At 39.1% G+C, this 20,070-nt stretch overlaps 2 protein-coding genes across 2 annotated transcripts; both read left to right on the top strand.

The window, feature by feature from the left end:
- Window positions 1-329: 329 nt before the first annotated feature.
- LOC116262087 (uncharacterized) lies at window positions 330-10,596 on the top strand. Its single transcript, XM_031641155.2, has 12 exons — window positions 330-536; window positions 614-726; window positions 1,179-1,208; window positions 1,300-1,433; window positions 2,931-3,098; window positions 3,292-3,355; window positions 3,576-3,683; window positions 4,465-4,618; window positions 6,593-6,682; window positions 7,358-7,413; window positions 9,325-9,382; window positions 10,092-10,596. Exons 1-12 carry the CDS (start codon window positions 455-457, stop codon window positions 10,262-10,264), a joined length of 1,230 nt encoding a protein of 409 aa, XP_031497015.1. The 5' UTR covers window positions 330-454; the 3' UTR covers window positions 10,265-10,596.
- An 859-nt stretch (window positions 10,597-11,455) lies between these two features.
- Window positions 11,456-19,945, top strand: LOC116262086 (potassium transporter 7-like). The gene is made up of 10 exons (XM_031641154.2): window positions 11,456-12,001; window positions 14,809-15,037; window positions 15,131-15,379; window positions 15,538-15,588; window positions 15,868-16,128; window positions 16,624-16,676; window positions 16,822-16,936; window positions 17,024-17,278; window positions 17,379-17,901; window positions 18,830-19,945. Exons 1-10 carry the CDS (start codon window positions 11,732-11,734, stop codon window positions 19,383-19,385), a joined length of 2,562 nt encoding a protein of 853 aa, XP_031497014.1. The 5' UTR covers window positions 11,456-11,731; the 3' UTR covers window positions 19,386-19,945.
- The last annotated feature ends 125 nt before the right edge of the window (window positions 19,946-20,070 follow it).

The raw sequence follows: 20,070 nt of genomic DNA, 5'->3' as shown, positions 1-20,070 counted from the left end.
CGGCCCATTAGGGCACATTCGGTGTTAAGTCATTTCGAATCGGCAAACAAACCGTTTGCAAATCGTTGCTCATTCCACATGCGATGGTGAAATGACACAACAAATGATACGCTCTGCCACTAGTTGTTATATATATATATATATATATATTATCTTTCCTAATTTAGTTCCCATCAAAATCAAACACACACTAAATTTTATGGAATTCAACTATTGGATTATGGGTATATCCATATACTCTAATCAACGGGAAAGAGCAGTATTTGAACCCAAAGTAGCAAGATCCAGTTCCAGGCCTACGTCGGAACCAAATATGAAAAGGAATGGGTAAGAGAGAGGGTTTACCGTCTCATGCTCTTTAGGTGGCGTCTCTAAAGCCCTAAGCCCGCGGGCTCCTCTTCGCGCTCTTTCGTGTCCCTTCCGTCGCCTCACTGCAACTCAACGGAAAAACGAGATGCCACGCACCATAGCCACGGAGCCACCAGGCTGCTCCCCAGTCCGGGCCATCACTTCCGACGTTTTGGGTCTCCTGAAAGGTGAGTGCAGCCCAACACCTCTCTCTCTCTCTCTCTCTCTCTCTCTCTCTCTCTCTCAAAATAACTGGTTTCTACAGTTGTACAGTCTCAGGGAGAGAAACAGAAACACCAGGTTGTCGATACGTGGGGTGCCCCTGATCCTTCCCGGTGCGTGCTCGCTGCGTCTGTTGCCAACCACCCAGGGAATCCGGTAAGCTAGCGGCATTTCTATAAGCCCCGGTGTTTCTGGGAATTGTTTTTGTTGTCTTGTTCTTTCTCCGGTTTAAGTTGTGGTCAGTTGAGTCTAGGTTCTAGTTTGGTCGTTTTGATTGGAAATAAGTCATGGACAGATATGGAGATTCTTTTTTTCCGCCACCGCCGTTTATCTGCCGTGGAGTAATTAAGAATTTTCTTGTCTCTTTTTGGTTTAGAACAGGAACTCGGCTCGTAATTTCAGAAATACGGATGTAGGTTAGAGCGGTATTCACAGGATTTAATAGTTTACTGCCCGTTTAGTTTTTTAAGTAAGGCCTTTAGTATCGATATTCTTGTTAGTTAACAGTTTGGTATGGTATTTGGTGACATTCGATTTCTTTTTTTAGGTTTTATTATGTGCTCATAAAATCCTGTTTCATCTCTCAAAGTTTCAAATCATTTTTGCAGTTGGTCGCTGTGGCAAGGAAAAATGGTGAGGTGAGTTCCTCTGTAGGGACACATGGATACTCGATAATTCTAGACATTGTGGAAAATGCACTTATTTGGTTTACGTCTTCATTTTGCTTAGATTGAGATACTCAATGCCTGTGACGGGACAATTTGTGCTTCAAGAAATATTGCGGATTCTGATGACAAGGAGCATCCCAATAGCTCGAAAGTGGAAAGTGACCCTGTAGTGGGGTTACATTTGCTAAAAAGGAGGTTTGATGATCTTCAAAATTGTAGCTTGACCCAATATTTAAATTACTTGCATGAGATATGTTTGATGGCTTTTTGAATGTTAGTGAACATTTGAACTTTTGGTTCGAATCTCTGTACTGTGATGTGTCTACTTGGCATTTGAAAAAATCATCGAATCTTCTTTATCTTTTCTGGAAGGAATATTGGTATGCATATGAGGTACGTAGACGCACTGTTCATAGCATATTAAAGGGTATGCCACCAGAAGAATGTCAAAAATTAGTAAAGATAAACATTAGAGAACAAATTTCCAGCTTTCAATCTATTAGAGTGTCAATCAAGATCATATGTGAACGACGAAAAACTAAGTAACGTTTCTACAAGAACAAATAACATTTAATGGTTGCTCAATTAATCAGCATGACATCTAACCGCTAAACTGTCGTCCCAATTCTAAAGAATCCAATGATTAGTCATTCAGATAACTGAGACCTAAATGAAATGAGTATAGAAGAAATAAATTTTCTTTTGAGTCCCACAACTTAGAAAATCATGGTCATCTTCCAGATACCTCCACTTGGTGTCACGATTCAAGATGTTAGACTCTTTCTCCACATGGTCACCCAATATATTCATGTTAGTGATGTTGATTGGGTCATAATGACATCCTGACTTTTCTGCATGTAATATATGACATGTATGTGTGTGTGGGCGTGTATAATCTATGTAAGAAGATCTTTCAAGGCTCTTTAATTTGGAAGGTGGAAAAGTCATGTAATGTTGTTTCAAAATAAATATTTGCTAAGTTTAGTCCTAAGTTCAAGGAAAAGAACAAACTGAACACAGTATCTACTATCAAGATCTTGTGAGGAAATAGATTCATGTCTGAAGACACACTTTTTTGTATGCGACTCTGGTCTCACAGAAATTGTTCTCTCTCTCTCTCTCACACACACACACATACACACACGCACACACACTCTGAACCCCGTCACCCCCCACATTTCTGCATGACTGAATTCTTCATCGAGAGGCCACAAACCATCTATTATTGCTGTATCGATGTCCTTGAGATTGGAATGGAAAGTTAAAAGGGTTGTGTTTATTGTCCATATGTTATTTCATTTTGCTGAAAGTGATGTCTTCCATCTCACGTGAAGAAATCTCTTGGCTTGGCCATCCAAATTTATCCTCATGGCCTTGGTAACTAAGCAGGCTAAAAATTTTAACTGCATTCTGAGATAAGCTAAGTTATTTTGTGAAATGTGATTCATGACAGCCATCCACCTTGCTTCCTTCCTCTTTTTCAAATAACAAGTTTGCCTTGCCTGTTGAATGTGAAGTAGAAATGAAAGCATGACGTTGTCAAAGGAGATACCATGAATTCGATTTCTTTTAGACCTTCGCTAGTTGATCCCAGAGATCTTAAACTTTTTATTTGGGACACCGTCAGACATCTGAATCTGCTTGCATCCTCTCTGTTTTGAAATATATTTGTTGTGATATGGTCTTTTGCAGATCAAATATGTTTGCTGCATGCACGGAGAAAGGAATTGCAAGTTTAAATTACATTCAGGGTGGTGATACTGCAGAGGTCAATAGTCCAACAGTGTTGAAGTTATGTAACTCTGGAAGCATTAGCTGTTTTTCAATCGATGGAAGTGAGACTCATTCGGCTGTTGGAGGGTTAGTTCTTTCTCTCACAAAATTAGAATGCAGGCTTTGTATATCCTAATGTTAATTTCACTATTATTTGAGACTGAGCACTTTGTGCATGTATATTTGGTTAGTATTTCTACTGGCTATTGCAACTCCATGTAATCAACAGAAGCTGGGGAACAAGTCTTGACTTTTTCTTTCTTCTGCCTGTCAAAATTAGGAAGGGCGTTGAAGTTAGCCTTTGGGATCTCAATGCATGTACCAAGATATGGACAGCCAAATCTGTGTGTTTCCCTTTCTCAACTTTTATCTTCCTTAATCAGTTTCTTTTTTGTGTTCCCATTCCCTAGTTATAGAATTATTTCTTTTATCTTTCTATTCCTGATACAGTGCATTTTTTTGTTGGTCTAAGATTTATATATGCTCAGCTTGACAACAAAAAACTTCTTTTTTGCATGTTAAGTTTGTGATGCTGTTCTGATTTTTGTCTTGGTTCCAAGACAGCCCCCACTTAATAGTCTGAGAATATATACGCCTCCATGGATTACCACTCTTACATTTCTTGAGAAAGAAGACCATAGGAAGATTGTGACTGGGACCTGTCAGCATCAGGTAATATTTTCAGTTTATTTTATCACTGTGCATGCCCCTGCATATTCATCTTCAGTTCACTGTATTTCTTATTACATCTAGCTTCACCACATTTAACTTTTTTATTAGTTCCATGGTTTCTTCATGAATTTGTCTCCAAGAGTCTAGTTTAGACACTTTAGACTTGTAGCAGGTTCAGCTTAATGCTTCCGTTTTTGTTTGAGCTGGGATGGGCACCACAAATGCAAAGCAAGTTATGCCATGGGAGATAATGTTGCAAGCAGTTTGGATATGGCTGTTCAAATACATTGATAATGGGGTTAGATTTGGATATGGTACGGCCAAGAAGTTCGAGCTCTATGGGTGCTCACTCCTGCATAAGCCAAAGCAACTCCTTACCCTGGGAGTAGGTGGAAGGAATCACATGGTTTTACACACCTGGGTGAGCAATGATGTCTGCTCATCCACGTTGTGGTTTCCACGTGTGAACCGAAAAAGAAAACTTCCAGGAAAATTACTGTTGAGAGATTCTGAGAATTATATTTGTAACTATGCTGGTTATACCCAACATTCCACTGAATCAATAGAAACAAATATTTTCGCAATAAGAAGTCTATGAAATGTGGCTCAGTCATCATGAGCATGGAAGAACACATCCTGTTTATACTTTGAAAGTGGAATATAATTTCATTTTGTCAAGAAATTTACAATTGTCTTCCCTTCTTATAGGTTCTATGATTCTATCAATATGCATATTCGAAATGACCTGCTAACACTGTTATTGTTGCATATTGTGACATAGGTTCGCCTTTATGACATTGCTGCCCAAAGAAGGCCTGTTCGTACAATTGATTTTAGGGAATCTCCAATCAAAGTTGTTACTGAAGACCCAGATGGATTTACTGTCTATGTTGGAAATGGAACTGGTGATCTTGCTTCCTTTGACATGCGGACAGGTAATACTTTCCACGTCCATCTTTGCAGTGCTATAAGTCTTTGTGTATGTGAAAGTGACAAACTGAGCTGGTACTTTACGGCCTAAAAGTGTTTGTTCGAGAAAACAGATTTCATCATTTTCATCTTTGTTTTTGGGTTCTATAAGATGACTTTTGGCGTTGTGGACTATATTGTGAATAGTCCCCATATTTTGCATCTCTAATCATACCATGCATCCTGCTGAAAGTGCTAAAATAACTATTGTTAATGCTTTATCATAGTTAGATAACTGAACAAAGATCATTATAACGTTGTTTCTCAAAGAAATGTTTGCTATCATTTTTTTTTCAGATTTCCTAGTCAAACACATTTTCTGGGGATATATTTGACAAAATACATGATTGGATGCAGCCTCCTCACTCAAAAACTTGGCAATCAGCATTAACAAGTCGGTCTTCTCTATCCACAATCATATTGCACAAAATTTTTGAGATGGACAATCACATGGCTGCGGGTACAAATGCAGAGCATTTTCATAAAACCTGGGTGCAGGGTCACAGCCCTACATTACATATGTATCTTTTGTGTGTGTGTGTCTCAACTCTCAAGTAAAATGAGTAATGATAAGCATGACAACATAGCTAACATTCATAAGAAAAATCAGCAACATGCAATAAGCACAACATAGCTAAATAAAAAATTAGTCACACAATGAGATTTACATTAGGCATACAGGCACATAATTTCTGGCAAAAGTTGGTAAAGTGTGAGGGTGAGAGAGAGATTAGCATACATCTCAAATCTCAATTCTCAGGGGATAAAAAGGAAGACTGTACAGTTCTGCATTCTAATCCAGGACAAGAAAAAAGTAAAAACAGTGTGCTTTGCACACACAAAAAGAGAGAAGAAAAGAGTTGGCCAGTTGCCCGCCGCTGAACTGAGAGCCTGAGAGAAGAAGAGAACTGGCCTGAGGGAGATTGATGGGGAATGCTGAAGGTGGTGGAAGCTGACCCTCTTTACCTTTTATTATTAAGTTTATTTCATTTACCCCTAAGTAAAGGACTGAGTCTAGATTTGGACAATTCAAGCCATAGGTGCGTGGACTGTAGCTGACACGGGGCTGACCTCGTTTGGGGCAAGCTCTGCACTCATGTTGTGGTGCTGTGCCTCCCTAGGTGAGTCCATCCATGTGACATGGCTCCTAAGAATCTGATGTATATAACATAATCATGATCTTATGTTTATTCGTACAGTTATGGACATATAGATCACGTTCATATTGTTTTCTTTTGCTATGAATGTCTCTGACACGTGAGATTCAATTGTAAAGGTTCAAAGTGTTCATTTTTGACAAAATGGTATTGCACAAGGGCTTCAGTGTAATTTTTTTTCTTAACAGTTTCTATTAAGGTAGCTTAACGGCTGTTAACCTAAGGCTATGGTTTTCAGAAAAAAAGGCAAGGACTGTACCACAGAAGGGTGCAAGACAGGGACTATTTTGTGTTATGGTCCGTAAGGCAGTAAAGACATTGCTAAAAATGAAGCTTTCTTTCATGGTTTAAATTTCAATAAAAAACTGCGAGCCATTTCCCTTTCTAATAAATACTCTACTGAGAGAAAAAGGAGGATAGAGTAGAAAAATGTCTCCTCACTGGTTAGCCTTTTCTGCACTGTAGCTGCCAAAATTAGTTGCTAATGGTTCCCTTAGCCTCCAAAATTACTCCACCCACCCCCCCACAAAACAAACCCTCGCATGTCATCTTGGTCTGTCTGTGCACTCATGCTGATTCTGATATGACTAGATTTATTTTTTGATTTTTCAACAAATAATTTCTTCTCTGGACTTAGTATCACTAAAAACCTGCAAATTTGTGGCTCTTTAAGAAAAACTGTAGGAGAAAACCTCTTTAACTCTGTTTGGAATTGCTTAAGCATCTGTTCTTGGACTGCTCTTGTAGTTTGGTTATCAAAATTTAGGTGTCTATTTATTGCAGGGAAAATGATTGGTTCCTTTGTTGGTAAGTGTTGTGGAAGCATAAAGTCTATTGCAAGACATCCAGAGTTGCCAGTCCTTGCTTCTTGTGGTAAGTACAAGATGCTTTCATTTTTGTATCTCCTTAAGTATTCCATACTGTAACCTCATGTCCTGGGGTTACTGTTGTGTAACATTGACTTTGGATACGTCAGCAGCCGCCTAGTGCAGGAGGGCTTGCCATATGTCTATGTTGTTTCTTTGTCAAGGGAAAATTTGTGATAAATTAGAGTTTTTTCTGTCAAAAAATATTGTCCAAGTTGTGATGTTCGCAAGTTTGTTACATTAACAATAAATAATCTTGTTTCATTACATGGTTTATATTAAAATATTGATATCTTGGGAAAGGTGACACTGAGATGTATCTTTGGTATTATTGGTATTTCGTTTTATTTAAATTATTACATAGGGCATGGATGTTATCGGGACATTATTTTAAATAATGTATTGTGTTATCTACCATGTTATATTCCCAAAAAATGTAAAGCAAGGATTAGGCAAAAGGTTTAAACTTCAAATTCACCATTAAGGGTAACCTCTGTTATGACTTTCCCTGACATTTTCTAGATCTGATTTTAAGGTCTAAATGCATTTTTTTTCTGGATGTATTTGGTTAGCAAGTGCTTTTATTTTTTTCTCAAACATCCATCGAACTTCATGTTTCTTAACATGTGAATTTTGTGTCAAATACCGCTGTTGACGAGAATCTCTAACCCCTTATATGTAGGATTGGATCGGTATTTGCGTTTATGGGATGTAAAAACACGTCAACTTTTGGAAGCAGTAAGTTTAATCTCAATCCTTGCATTTACGAAAGTTGTTTTTCTGATTTCCCTGGGGATGAATCCCTTATTGGACAGAAGTTCTATCTTATTGCTCCATATTAGTCATGGAATATAGCCTATCAAGTTAGCATTAAATCTTGTTTAATCTAGTAGTGTCTTTTCTTTTGGGTTGGGGGGATGAGGGGCACGTTGTGGTTACCGACTTCTGAGGCAGAGAAAATTCCACTGGAGTACTGAGATGTAGGTTGGTGCCCATATTCTATTACATTTCATTGACATGCTGTGGATTGGGTGGACTCCATTTGAGTAACATTGGTCTGACAAATATAGACTAAAGAAATATATTTACAAGGTGACCTGTCTTCAGGACGTACATTTTGATCATGTTCATTAATTTTATTGGAATAACAACGTCCATTTCATAATTAAGAAGCCTCAAGAGGGACACTTGATTAAAGGGGGAAAACCTTATGTTAGATGCCAAAGCAGGCTTCCCGTTGCAGGGTTGTGGTTAATTCACTTGCTTTTCTATAGTTCATTTCAGATTGACAGAAAGTGAATAGGGGAGGAGAATTCATTGTAAGGTTGAAATAACCATAGTTCCTAACATCCGATAGTTCCTAACTAATTTCCAAGATTGCAGAAATTGTAATTCGTGGAAAGGGTGCACAATGGCAGGAAAACTTGTGCTATTTAGTGTAATGAAACACAACAAAGGTGCAGAAAAAGATTGATCAATTTTAAGTGCATGATTTATTTTAATAGCCTATCCTAAGCTGTAGAATGGAGAACTTGGCCTCCACTCTAGAACCTTTGTTTTTTTAATGTTTACAGATGCAAGTTGATATCATCATATTTGATCGTGCCATAATGCTTAATTCTTCCTAGAATAGACCAGCCCTAAGGGGTATACATAGTTCAGGGTAAAGTTTTATTGAATGATATCTATATAATGCTGCAGGTATCAAGTGTCTCATGAGCTATGTCCTATAAGTGCAGATGCAGTATTTTCAAAAAATTAAGGGGTCTATGTGTGTGTGTGAAAGAGACACACATGGGAGGCAGATCAGGGTAAAGCTTCCCTGTTAATAGCTGGGATATGATCGATGGGAATGAGGCAAAAAATTAAGCAATGCTTCTCATGTTGTAGTTAAACTCTACAAAAGGAGACAGAGGCATCCTTCTGTTTTCATTTGAACGTTTCCTATCCCCTGATAAGTTGAAACTCTCTGGAGTTGGTGGTAGTGTTTGAATTAGGCTTGAACTATATGTTCCTATCATCAGGCATTCTTCTGCTTCCTTTTGAACGTTCACATCTCCGGATAGGATGGAACTCCCTGAGTTGGTAATATTTCAATTAGGTTTGAACTTTGAACTATATTTGCCATGATCAGGCATTCTTCTTTTGCTCTGAATGATTGCCATCTCCTGATAAGATGGACGTTATCTGGCTGGGGCTAACATGAGTAACTATTGACACAGCTTGTGGAACTGGAGCTTGCAAGGATGTACTGCATTCTTCACTGTTATCCTTGTGTCAATCTGTTCATAGTTGTGAAATTATTGGAAATGGATTAGCATTCTACCGGGACCTTCAAACAATATATTAAAATAAAATCCACAGATGCATCATGATGTTTTTTTTTTATCATTGTTTCACTGGGAAATTGCCACAAAATTTATTGTGTGTCGTCATTGATTTCAACTCTTGAGCTTTTCTTCTGACTATGTATAACTTGTTAAGTTTACCTTGTGGCAGTAGTTTAGACGTTTAATGTAATGTCAGTTGTTATGGAGTTCACCATGGAATATTAGGTTGTTTTATTAAGGTTGGCTTCGGTTGTTCTTATGATTTTCAGCTTTATTAAAACTCTATCCGACTGACAGTTCACTTTTCAAACATGAACAGGTATTTCTCAAGCAAGTACTCACAAATGTGGTGTTTGATGCCTCTTCTGTTCGGCAAGGTATTTCCTAAGGCTACAGTCCTTAAAGTTCCTGCAAAATTCTTGTTACTCTCTGTGCTGTCCTGGGAATTTATTGATGCTAAAATTTTCTTGTTTTAATGTTTATAATTTTGTTGCATTTTATGAAAAAGAAAACATATTTATAAATAAATTAGTGGTAATTGTTAAACTTGGTCATTGGGTTGGGTGTGTATCATATTTCTTCAGTAGCTGGAAATGTTGCATGTCTATTCATGAGCCCAATTGGATCCTGGTGCCTAGAAAATATTCAGGAATGTGATCCCATAATAATTGAAAGGAGATATCGATGCATGCTAGTAGCCAAGGTTTGCTAAATCAAGATTGAAAGAGTTTTAATGGTTTTGATCTAACCGCTGCCAACCAGTGGTGGGGCTATGTTTAGCTGGTGTGGGCAATTGGCCAACAGCCAGAAAATTTACTTTATTTACATATTGAAACTTCATTAATTTCAGTTTTTTACATATGAGTGAGTGTCCCTTAAAATTTGAAATTTAAATTTAAATTGCCCCTTAACTAGAAATTTTTGGCTCTACCACTGCTGCCAATCAAAGTCAATTCAAGATGTTACCGATTGCCTGCAAGCTATCCAAGATTCTAGTCACGTTCTTTTCTGTGTTTATGTAGGTTTTTGAAGGTACCTGTGGAACTACTTCAGTTATTCTGATGCTAATTTCTAGTTTCTGTCTAGGTGTTTCATCTCCCAAGCCAAATGAAGAATTGGCCACAAATCAGACTGAGGAGGTAAAGGATACAAACGGCTCCAAAAGAAGTTCAGCTACGCTAAATAGTTTGGAGCATGATGAGAAGGGTTCCAAGAAAGCCAAGTTAAAGAAGAAGAAAAGGGTGGAGAATGCAACATGAGCCTTCTTTAGATGTTCGTTTGGCCAAACGGTAAAAGACTTCGTTACAATTATTTAAGCCCCGGCAAAATGTAATGCAATATTTTCTCAAAATGGAGAAACTGCTATCAGGATGGAAGACCCCAGTGTGCTGGACTGAATCCAGAATTGTTTTCTGGATAAACCTGCTGTACCTCTCTTCACTTTTCAGGCACTGTAAAACTTCAAATGAAGGCCTTTTAAACGCCTGAGGAGGTCCGAGTGCAAGGTTTACTCTGATTGTGATTAGATCACTGGAAAAGAGATTAATTTTGTAATTATTGAAATGTCTCGAATGAGTTAATTTTTCCATCATTGTTTGGTTGCTAAGATGATGAATCCAAACCACCGTCAGTAGCGAACATCCTCTTGGTTGAAGTGAGGCTTGTGTTTTTGTTGGACCGTTTTCTTAGTGGTTGCAACTTGGTTTTTCATTAATACGAAACAAATCTATTTGATTTTTTCTTTTCCTACAAACAGGGATTGAATCTTTGCGTGGAGACTGCGACCGCCTAGAGTTCCCACATCTGAAATTGTGCTGGGTGTGCTGTAAGAAACTTGACCATAAGCCTATTAGAAGCATATTTAAAATCTTAGTTGCATGTATATATAGAAAAATTGGAATGTAACGTGGGTGGAATCAGTCTAGAGATTTAAACAAAATAATCGTACTTCAATGGTGAAGTCAATAAATTTGAGACTTTAATTCAAAATATTTTAAACCTTTCAGGCATCACCGAGGAAATAGTTGAAGATACCAATATAAAAACAAAGCAAATTTTGGGAACGCGTGGGCAACTGCCCTCAAGTCTACATGTGGCAATACTTCCTAAATTTAACCATAGGAGTTCAACATGGTTTGCGATTCGGTCATTTTTCAGAGGGAAACAGCTCTCCATCGTCCATCTGGGATTATCTTTGATTTCGTGAAAGTGAAAACAATTTCTTAAAATTCAGAAAAGAGGCTGGCGGTCTCCTGGCCCCGGGCGAGTTTTTTGTGGGCCTTCCAGCTAACATGAAGGGCTCTTCATCGTCCATCGCTTCCCTTCTCTTCCCACCTCCCTCTTCTTGACTTTCCTACCTTTTTTTCCCGTTTTCTACAAAAAAAAAAAAAAAAAAAAAAAAAAAAAAAAAAACGAAGAAAGGAAAAGCCGGTAAGAGTTAATTTTATTCCCATTTCCCCACTTCTTCTTCCTCTTCTGCTTCTACTCTTCCTTTTCATTCTCTCCTCGACCGCCTCCGTCTCTCCTCTCTTCCTTTTCCCACAAACTCTTGGGGTTTCTTTCTGGCGTTCATTCGTCCCCTCTCCCCCTGTGGAGCCATCGAATCGCCGTACGGATCTCTCCTGCTTCGTGCTGCCGGTTCTTTCTTGTCGATCTGTCGTCTCGTCGGCACGTTATTGATGGATTGACTGGTCCTTGATCTGTGGCTCGTCCTAAGAGGTGAAGCGATGGCGCAAGCGCAGCCGCCGAGGTCTTCGATGCACAGGGTTGCTTCGGAGTCGAGATGGGTGTATCAGGATGAGGATCGATCCGATGAGAACGAAAGCGGTAGAAGTGGAGGTGGCAATGACAATGGAGAGGAGGATTTGCATCCGTGGGTCAGTTCCGAGTCTGATGACGACAATGCCGGGCAGCGGCTCATTAGGACAGGCCCACGGATTGACTCATTTGACGTCGAGTTATTCGAAGTCCCCGGGGCTCCGAGGAGTGACTATGTGGTACCTTCCGTGTTCCAACTAGGGTTTTTCTTTTCAAATTATGGCAACCTATGTAGTAGCTTTTCTTTCTCAGGTTAATTTTTTACGTGGGCATGTAAAGTTTTTATCGCTAAATTATTTGTGTTGTTGAAATATTGCAGCATAGGATGTATGAGTTTTTTCTTCTATTTATATGATATGAAGTTAGATTTATGTCGTGAGCTTGCTTTTGACGAGGCCTTCTTTGGATCACGAAATATTTACGCTTGATTTCTGGTTTGCCTTCTGGCATATGAAAGTGTGAGACGTATAAGGAGTCCTCTTATGTTAACTTGCTTATTAGCAGGATATGCACTTCCACAGTTTCACTACTTGAAGAAGCATGTATCAGACAGTTGTTCGTGTCATGGGTTGGGAATGATTGAAAATTCAATAACTGACTGGAGGATGATTGTTTTTAAGTTGCAAAATACAGCTTAACCACTCAGGGTCGTTTTCCATGTAAGACTGCACAACTAGGGACACCCATTGTGTTGACCGTTGAGCATGCCACGCTGAAACATCATAGAGCAGGTCAGGCATTGCTACGCCGGAGTAAGTGCTCCATTTTATTGACCTGCTGAAGGTAGACTGCTGAGCATGTCTTGGTGAAAAGGAGGTGAGCGGAGGTGCAAATGAAGAGGAGAGTAAGTGGGAGGGATGAGAAGATAAGAATTGAGGGGAAAGAGGGAAGGTGCAGTGGGAAGGAGGAGGAGGGTAGGGAGGTGAAAAAGAGGGCGAGAGAAGGGGAAGAACATGGTTCATAATGGTCTTTCTATGTCCCTTTTTTAACCTGTTTGGTTCAGTCTGTTCCAGCAAATCGATGATCATAATAGATGATAATTTCACCTCTTTTGTGACATTGATTTGTGTGCATGCACATATGTGTTTTGTGTGTGTGTGTGTGAGAGAGAGAGAGAGAGAGAGAGTGATGCACACGTTCAGGTGCTAATCCCACACTTTGACGGTCCATACACCATGTCCTGTCCACAGTTTTAGAAGACGCTCCTTCAGATCCTTTGGGCCTATTATGTGATACAGGTTAGAGCATGTGATTTTACTGAAAACTGGAAAGGCAGGATATAGAGGGTTCTCTATTCAGAAAATGCTATCCTTGGAAAATGAGTTGTGTGACTGTTGGGGAAAACAAATGTTGCAGAAGTATTGGTTAAGTAATGAACCTCAGAATTTTGCTGTTACACTTTAATGAAAAGCGGATTGACTTTATAGGAGGGCTAGATACCAGTTTGAAGGAGCACTTTGTACAAAAATGGAAAGGGGAATGAAAAGTCTATTTCCAGATCCAGAGTTTGCATCAGGCAGGAACACGGCTGAATTCTCACTTTATGTTGTATTTCTAAAGAGAATCATATTAGAGCCATGGGTTGCTGATATGATTTAGTGGTGGGCTCTGGTGTTTAGGGGCGTCCTAAAAATAGCAGGTAATGTCCAATCTAAAGTGTCCTACTCGTGGAGACACCTCTGTGTCAAACACTAGCATTCTGGTTTCTCTCCATGGCATCTTTCTGTGAATCCTTGCAAGAACCATTTGTGGACCTTTCCCACAGAAAGCTCAGGAAAAGTGGAGGCCATGACAAGGACAATAATATTTTTGCTTATCTCTCCAGAGAAAATACATATGCAAGCAACCTCAAAAGGAAAGGTGCATTTTTTTATGAGATGGTATTACGTTTATTAGACTGACCGAGAAATATGTATCATAGCTTCATTGGCTGCACGAGATTGACATGGATAGGCATATCTTTGATATCTACATATGAAATTAGCCTGATCATGACAAATTACTTGCTGGATATTTGGCAGTAAAGGCTACTCTTTATACAGTGGTGCTTTCTGGAAGACAGGGAAGGGAGGTCTAGTGTTTCTGTTCAATGAAATATTTGTCCTGTACAAAAATAGCAACTTCTGGTTTATCTTGGATTGGGTCTTTAAATGTTGGGGTTGTCAATGATAGTTGATGCATCTTAGATCTTGCATTGCCATTATTAGTAAAAAGTTACTTCTTTAGAGGAAAAGGTAAATTTTTACTCTTGGTTATCAAAATCTCAACTAGTTGGTCAGACTAGTCAATCAGTGTAGTCGTTGTTTGGCCAACTAATCCCTGACCTGTAAACTTCTTTATATAGATATATATGTTCTGTATTTATTTCAACATACATATATGTATTTCTTCATCTATAGTCTGTTGACGTAAATTGAGTCAGACCAACTAGTCCTGAGTCCTCATGGTCTTGAACGATGTGTCCAACTTCCTATTTTTTCGACTTAGTTTTTACTTCTTTCATATGAAAAGATAAAAAAATTACAGTGCTTCCACCTTCTAGTTATTCCTAGTCTCTCTTTTGTTCGCTCCATTTTATTATGCCATGGTTCTTCTGTTTCCTTGTCATTGACATTTCCATCATATGCCACTATTTCAGTTAAACATGTATAGGTTTGAGTTCTATGTTAACCTATTTCTTGTCCCAACTGTTTTTTTGGAACAATATTAACCTTTGTTTGCAATCATTGGCACTTCTAAAATGATCACAATTGCTTGATGTGCATGAGAAAGTCTGCTTTTCCTTTTGGGTCATTTTGCTTTTATGTGTTAGCCGCTCATGTTAATGGAAAGCTGATAAGTTGTTATAGGGACTTTTTAAAACGTTTATACCGTGAAATGAGAACATATCATTATTCATACTATAAATGCAAAAAAAAATAGACAAACTTTTTATTGATTTTTGAACGGATTCTAGCTGAGTCTGAATTCTGAGATTTAATTGCAGGACTTTCCTTTGGGCAGGACTGTTTTTCTTGCTATCCAAACACTAGGAATTGTTTTCGGGGATGTTGGAACAAGTCCATTGTATACCTTCAATGTGATGTTTAACAAAGCTCCTATACATGGGGAAGAAGATGTCCTTGGAGCACTATCATTGGTCTTGTATACGTTGATTTTGATACCATTGATCAAGTATGTCCTTGTTGTGCTTTGGGCCAATGATAATGGTGAAGGTGCGAGTCTGTACAGTGTAGTGCATCTGTTGTTTCAGTTCTCATCCACCTCTTGTTCATGCACACTACTTTGGTTGCTCAATTTTGTTGCAGGTGGGACATTTGCATTGTACTCATTGATATGCAGGCATGCAAAAGTCAGTCTTCTTCCAAACCAATTGCCATCTGATGCTCGTATATCAAGTTTTAGACTGAAGGTGCCATCTCCAGAACTTGAGAGATCAATAAAGATTAAAGAAAGTCTGGAAGCTTCATTACCACTGAAAAGGCTGCTTCTCATGTTAGTTCTTGCTGGTACTTCGATGGTAATTGCTGATGGAATCATTACCCCTGCAATGTCAGGTTTGGCATCATTCTCCACTATCTTTTGACATCATTGTTGTATTTCTCCAAGATGGGGTTCAAGCGGTTCATCATCATATAGGATTCTAACATAACTCTGTTATACTGAACTTAGTGTCTCTGTGTATTTTATCATCTTCATCATTTTGGAAGTGCAGTTATGTCAGCCGTGGATGGTCTGAAGGTTGGAATATCTGGTGTAAAACAAGGTAAATCCATGAGTTCTTTGACATATTTAGAGTCTTAGACTGGATTTTGACAAGTCCTTAGCCTTGTATCCTTGTAATTCCATTTCTTAAATTTCTGAAACACTTAGCACAAGATTGATTTTTTTTTTTTTTTGTTCAACTTAACATTTCTTCCCTTTTTTTATCTCATTGACCATTTTTACACTGCAGTACAGAGTGACTAAGAATGAACTGAGCTTCTTTGTAGCACAGCTCAAGTGATTGAAAATGTAATTTCTTGGTAGTCTTATCTTTCTGCAGAGGAAGTGATGCTGATTTCGGTGGCAATCCTTATTATTTTGTTCAGCATACAGAGATTCGGCACAAGCAAAGTTGGGCTGGCCCTTGGACCCGCTTTATTTATCTGGTTTCTTTCTCTTGCTGCAATTGGGATCTACAACATTGTGAAACATGACAAGAGCGTTCTCAGGGCATTTAATCCTGCACATATCTACTACTTCTTTAAGAGGAATTCTGGTAAAGCTTGGATGTCACTTGGCGGATGCTTTCTATGTGCCACCGGTGAGTATGTCTATGACTCTATAGGCCATGGTAATGGTAGCAACACCCGTTTTTACCATTTGATGCATATGACCCATTTTGCTCCATTTTTTGCTGATGAAAACTGGTATAACTGATATCTAATTAAGTTGCCAGGAGTCTTCAAGTGCATCAATAATAATGTGTGGGATGATAAAGCTTGCTGATGGTAATGCACAAAAAAATAATTTGCTACTGAAATATCTTTGGTACTTACCATTTGCACTTGGTTAGGTACTTGTCAGAATGAGAATAATGATCTTATACGGGAAAGCCTGATAAGTTATCTGTTTTAGACACCATCCTTGAATGAAACAAGAAATATCAGGGAATTGTAGTACTTGTGAAAAAGCCAATGTCTTGCTGAATATGGAAAGCAACATTATTTTGCTTCATCATTGATTCTGTCTTTTTGATGTTTGTGGGAGCTCAAAATGTTCAGTTTTAAACCCTCATTTCTGTGAACTCGTGTTTCAGGTTCAGAAGCAATGTTTGCAGATCTGTGCTACTTTCCAGTTAGATTTATACAGGTGAGGAACTATCTGAACCAATTATTGGGTGCTCAAGCATATTTCTGGTTTCAAGTATATTTGGCTGTTACTTGTCAGCATAATTAGAACTTTGATTAAAGGACATGGTGTTTTTTCTGACTTCCGTTAATGAATCCGGTCGTAGGCCACTTTCATCTTCTTAGTTCTCCCATGCCTAATGTTGGGATATCTTGGCCAAGCTGCCTTCCTGATGAAAAACCTGGACAAATCTGAACAAGTCTTTTTCTCTTCTGTACCAGGTAAGTCAGACATTTGCATTCTGAAAATATTGCTGATCCTTGTTTTCTCATTTAAGAAGATAAATAACAAAAGACAGATGGCCACAGATGGAGCTTTTTGGCCGGTATTCATTATTGCAAATATTGCTGCACTGATTGCTAGTCGAGTGATGACATCTGCAACATTTGCATGTATAAAGCAATCAACTGCCCTTGGCTGTTTTCCACGTCTGAAAATCGTACATACCTCTCGGAAATTTATGGGTCAGATATATATCCCTGTCATGAATTGGTTCCTGCTTGTTTTCTGTTTGCTGGTGGTCACAACCATAGCAAGTACAAGTGAGATAGGAAATGCTTACGGTACGTTGACTAACTTCTCTCTCTTTGTTTCAAAAGAGTGTTGATTATTTTGAATCTTTGATTGCTTAGCTGCTCATACTGTGTTACCTTTGATTTACAGGAATTGCTGAAATTGCGGTAATGATGGTCACTACAGTCTTAGTAACTTTGGTCATGATTCTAATATGGCAGATCAACATTTTTATTGTGCTCGTGTTCTCACTTCTATTTCTGGGGGTAGAACTGTTATTCTTTTCTTCTGTTCTTCGCAATATTGTTGATGGAAGCTGGATTGTTCTGGTATTTGCAGCTATTGCGTTTATGGTAATGTTTATATGGAACTATGGTAGCAAGCTTAAATATGAAACCGAGGTGCGCCAGAAATTATCTATGGATATAATGAATGAACTTGGTCCAAGCCTTGGAACTATAAGAGCCCCTGGGATTGGCCTGCTTTACACGGAGCTAGTCCGAGGTGTTCCTGCAATATTTGGACAGTTTTTAACCACACTTCCTGCCATTCATTCTATGATCATATTTGTATGCATTAAATATGTTCCTGTCCCAGTTGTCCCACAGAATGAGCGGTTTCTTTTCCGGCGGGTTTGCCCCAAGAGTTACCATATATTTCGGTGCATTGCAAGGTACAGTCTAAACCTCTTCAAAAAATGAAAGGCTCTTTAGTCTTCTTTCTCTGTATTCTACTTAATCCAGAGAACAAGTGAGCCAGGGTACCTGCTTTCAGATTCTTCTCAACAGGGTTTTCTGAGAGTGGAAGAATTGTCATCCTTTTTCTTCCTTTTAACAGACTCCTACTTAGGCATTGGGCAGGCTGCCTAAACACCTAGGCTGCGGCATCTTGGTGCCCGAAACAAAAAATATTTAAAAATAAATAAATTAGTGCCAAAACTGTTTGTTCGATCTTATAGTATATTGTTTAAGTAGGGAAATTTCAAAACCCCCATATTCCACCCACCCCCCCCCTCCTTTTTTTAATTTTGTTTCCTTTTTCCTCTTTCCCTCATGCTTTCTGTTCAGTAAGACTGACTAGTCCCTCACCTAGGTACTACCTATGGGATCAGCTTCCCATACCTGCTCCCAGTGCTTTTGAGAACACACTTGGGCATACTTCATAAAATCAGCAGACACTTTTCTGTGGTGCCAAACTTGCTTGCACTTCTTACCGATGCAAGCTTACATGTGAAGGTCTGTGTTGCATGGATGCTATTTGTGTGAACACCTGGCCTAGAGCTACATGATTCCACCTCGGATGTTGCAGTTCATCCAGATGGATGTGAATTGTGTCAGCCAATCTGTTTCGGTAGTGGTTGAGAAGGTCCTCAAGGACCTGATAGGAATTTGAACACAGCCACAGGTATACTCACGGTGAGTCCACAGGAGTATGTTCGATCTCAAACGTTGAATTTTTTGCACTTCAGCCGTACTTTTTGGTGCGTCGAATTCGTCTTCTGAAACCAAATGGTGACATTAAAGGGACGGGCTTTCTATTGCATTGTTTCGTTTTTTATTCTTTTCATTTCTGGCCTATTCATCTTAACGTGGTTTCCACAGGTACGGTTACAAAGATGTGCGTAAAGAAAATCATCAGGCGTTCGAGCAGCTTCTCATAGAGAGCCTTGAAAAGTTTATTAGGAGGGAGGCTCAAGAGCGCTCATTGGAGAGTGATGAAGACAGGGATAGCGATTTCGAAATGGATGACGACGATGATGACCTCTCCCGTACACTTGTTGCACCAAATGGCAGTTTATATTCACTTGCCGCACCACTTTTATCGGAGTATGACATCATAACTTCCCTAGAGGCAAGTACATCCGCCTCCAGAGAAGTAATTCCGGCATGTGAGCAAACAGCAGGAACTTCATCGTCGGAAGGAGGAGAGCAGAGTCTTGAAAGGGAACTGTCATTTATACGGAGAGCCAAGGAGTCGGGGGTAGTGTATCTTCTAGGACATGGAGATATCAGAGCACGAAAAAATTCCTGGTTTATCAAGAAGCTGGTGATCAATTACTTCTATGCATTTTTGAGAAAGAACTGCAGAGCAAGCATTGCAACGCTAAGTGTACCGCATACCAATTTGATGCAAGTTGGCATGACCTACATGGTTTGAAGAATGGAGCACGCTACCATCTGAGGGGTTTTATGCAGCCCACCGCTCGGACTGGCATTTGGATCTAGAAGGTTGTGAAACGGGAGAGCAGACATTTTGTGCACCTGTTTGGCGACTCAATTTTGCTGTGGCTGAAAATTGTTCAGCTCTCTGAAAGGCTGAAGACGAATTTCATGTCTCAATTCGATTCGGAATGATATTCAGGTTCTTTTCATTTAACAAAGTGATTTACATTCTGTTCGAGATGAACCATGGTGTTCAGATGGTGAAACATATCCCTGTTGGTTAAACGACCTTCACCAGCGGAGTGTTGACGGTTAGTACCTCTGGCTTGCATATTCTGATGTGTGGGTGCAACTGTTATTTCACTTCATCGATCCATATTTTAAGGTTTTTTTAAGGGCGTTGTAATATCGAACGGCCATGCACAACTCAAAAATACATGGTCGAGATAAAATTCTGTACTCCTTGAATTTTGTTACCTGGTATTTGCATGAAAAGGAGCCGGATGGCTATTGGTACAATCACACAATAAAGAGATCTTTTACAAGCTCTTTCTACTTGCGCTTTTTCCAAATAAAACAACAAATCCCTGGCTCTCTCTCTCTCTCTCAAAATTTTTCCTCTATGTCTTTCGCAAGCCCTGTGGATTTTATTTCTCGGCTCCAAACAAGGCAACAATTGA

This window comes from Nymphaea colorata, chromosome 10 (assembly GCF_008831285.2).
Source record: "Nymphaea colorata isolate Beijing-Zhang1983 chromosome 10, ASM883128v2, whole genome shotgun sequence".
Lineage (NCBI taxonomy): Eukaryota > Viridiplantae > Streptophyta > Magnoliopsida > Nymphaeales > Nymphaeaceae > Nymphaea > Nymphaea colorata.
The sequence above is the reverse complement of the archived record's forward strand: the minus strand, read 5'-3'. Positions and strand labels throughout refer to the sequence as shown.

Excerpts from the sequence above, each read along its gene's own strand:
- LOC116262087 (XM_031641155.2), top strand. The coding sequence starts at position 455 with ATGCCACGCACCATAGCCACGGAGCCACCAGGCTGCTCCCCAGTCCGG. Across the intron at positions 1,434-2,930 it reads TTACATTTGCTAAAAAGGAG|ATCAAATATGTTTGCTGCAT; the intron begins GTTTGATGATCT and ends GGTCTTTTGCAG. Across the intron at positions 3,099-3,291 it reads ACTCATTCGGCTGTTGGAGG|GAAGGGCGTTGAAGTTAGCC; the intron begins GTTAGTTCTTTC and ends TGTCAAAATTAG.
- LOC116262086 (XM_031641154.2), top strand. The coding sequence starts at position 11,732 with ATGGCGCAAGCGCAGCCGCCGAGGTCTTCGATGCACAGGGTTGCTTCG. Across the intron at positions 12,002-14,808 it reads CTCCGAGGAGTGACTATGTG|GACTTTCCTTTGGGCAGGAC; the intron begins GTACCTTCCGTG and ends ATTTAATTGCAG. Across the intron at positions 15,589-15,867 it reads AATATCTGGTGTAAAACAAG|AGGAAGTGATGCTGATTTCG; the intron begins GTAAATCCATGA and ends ATCTTTCTGCAG.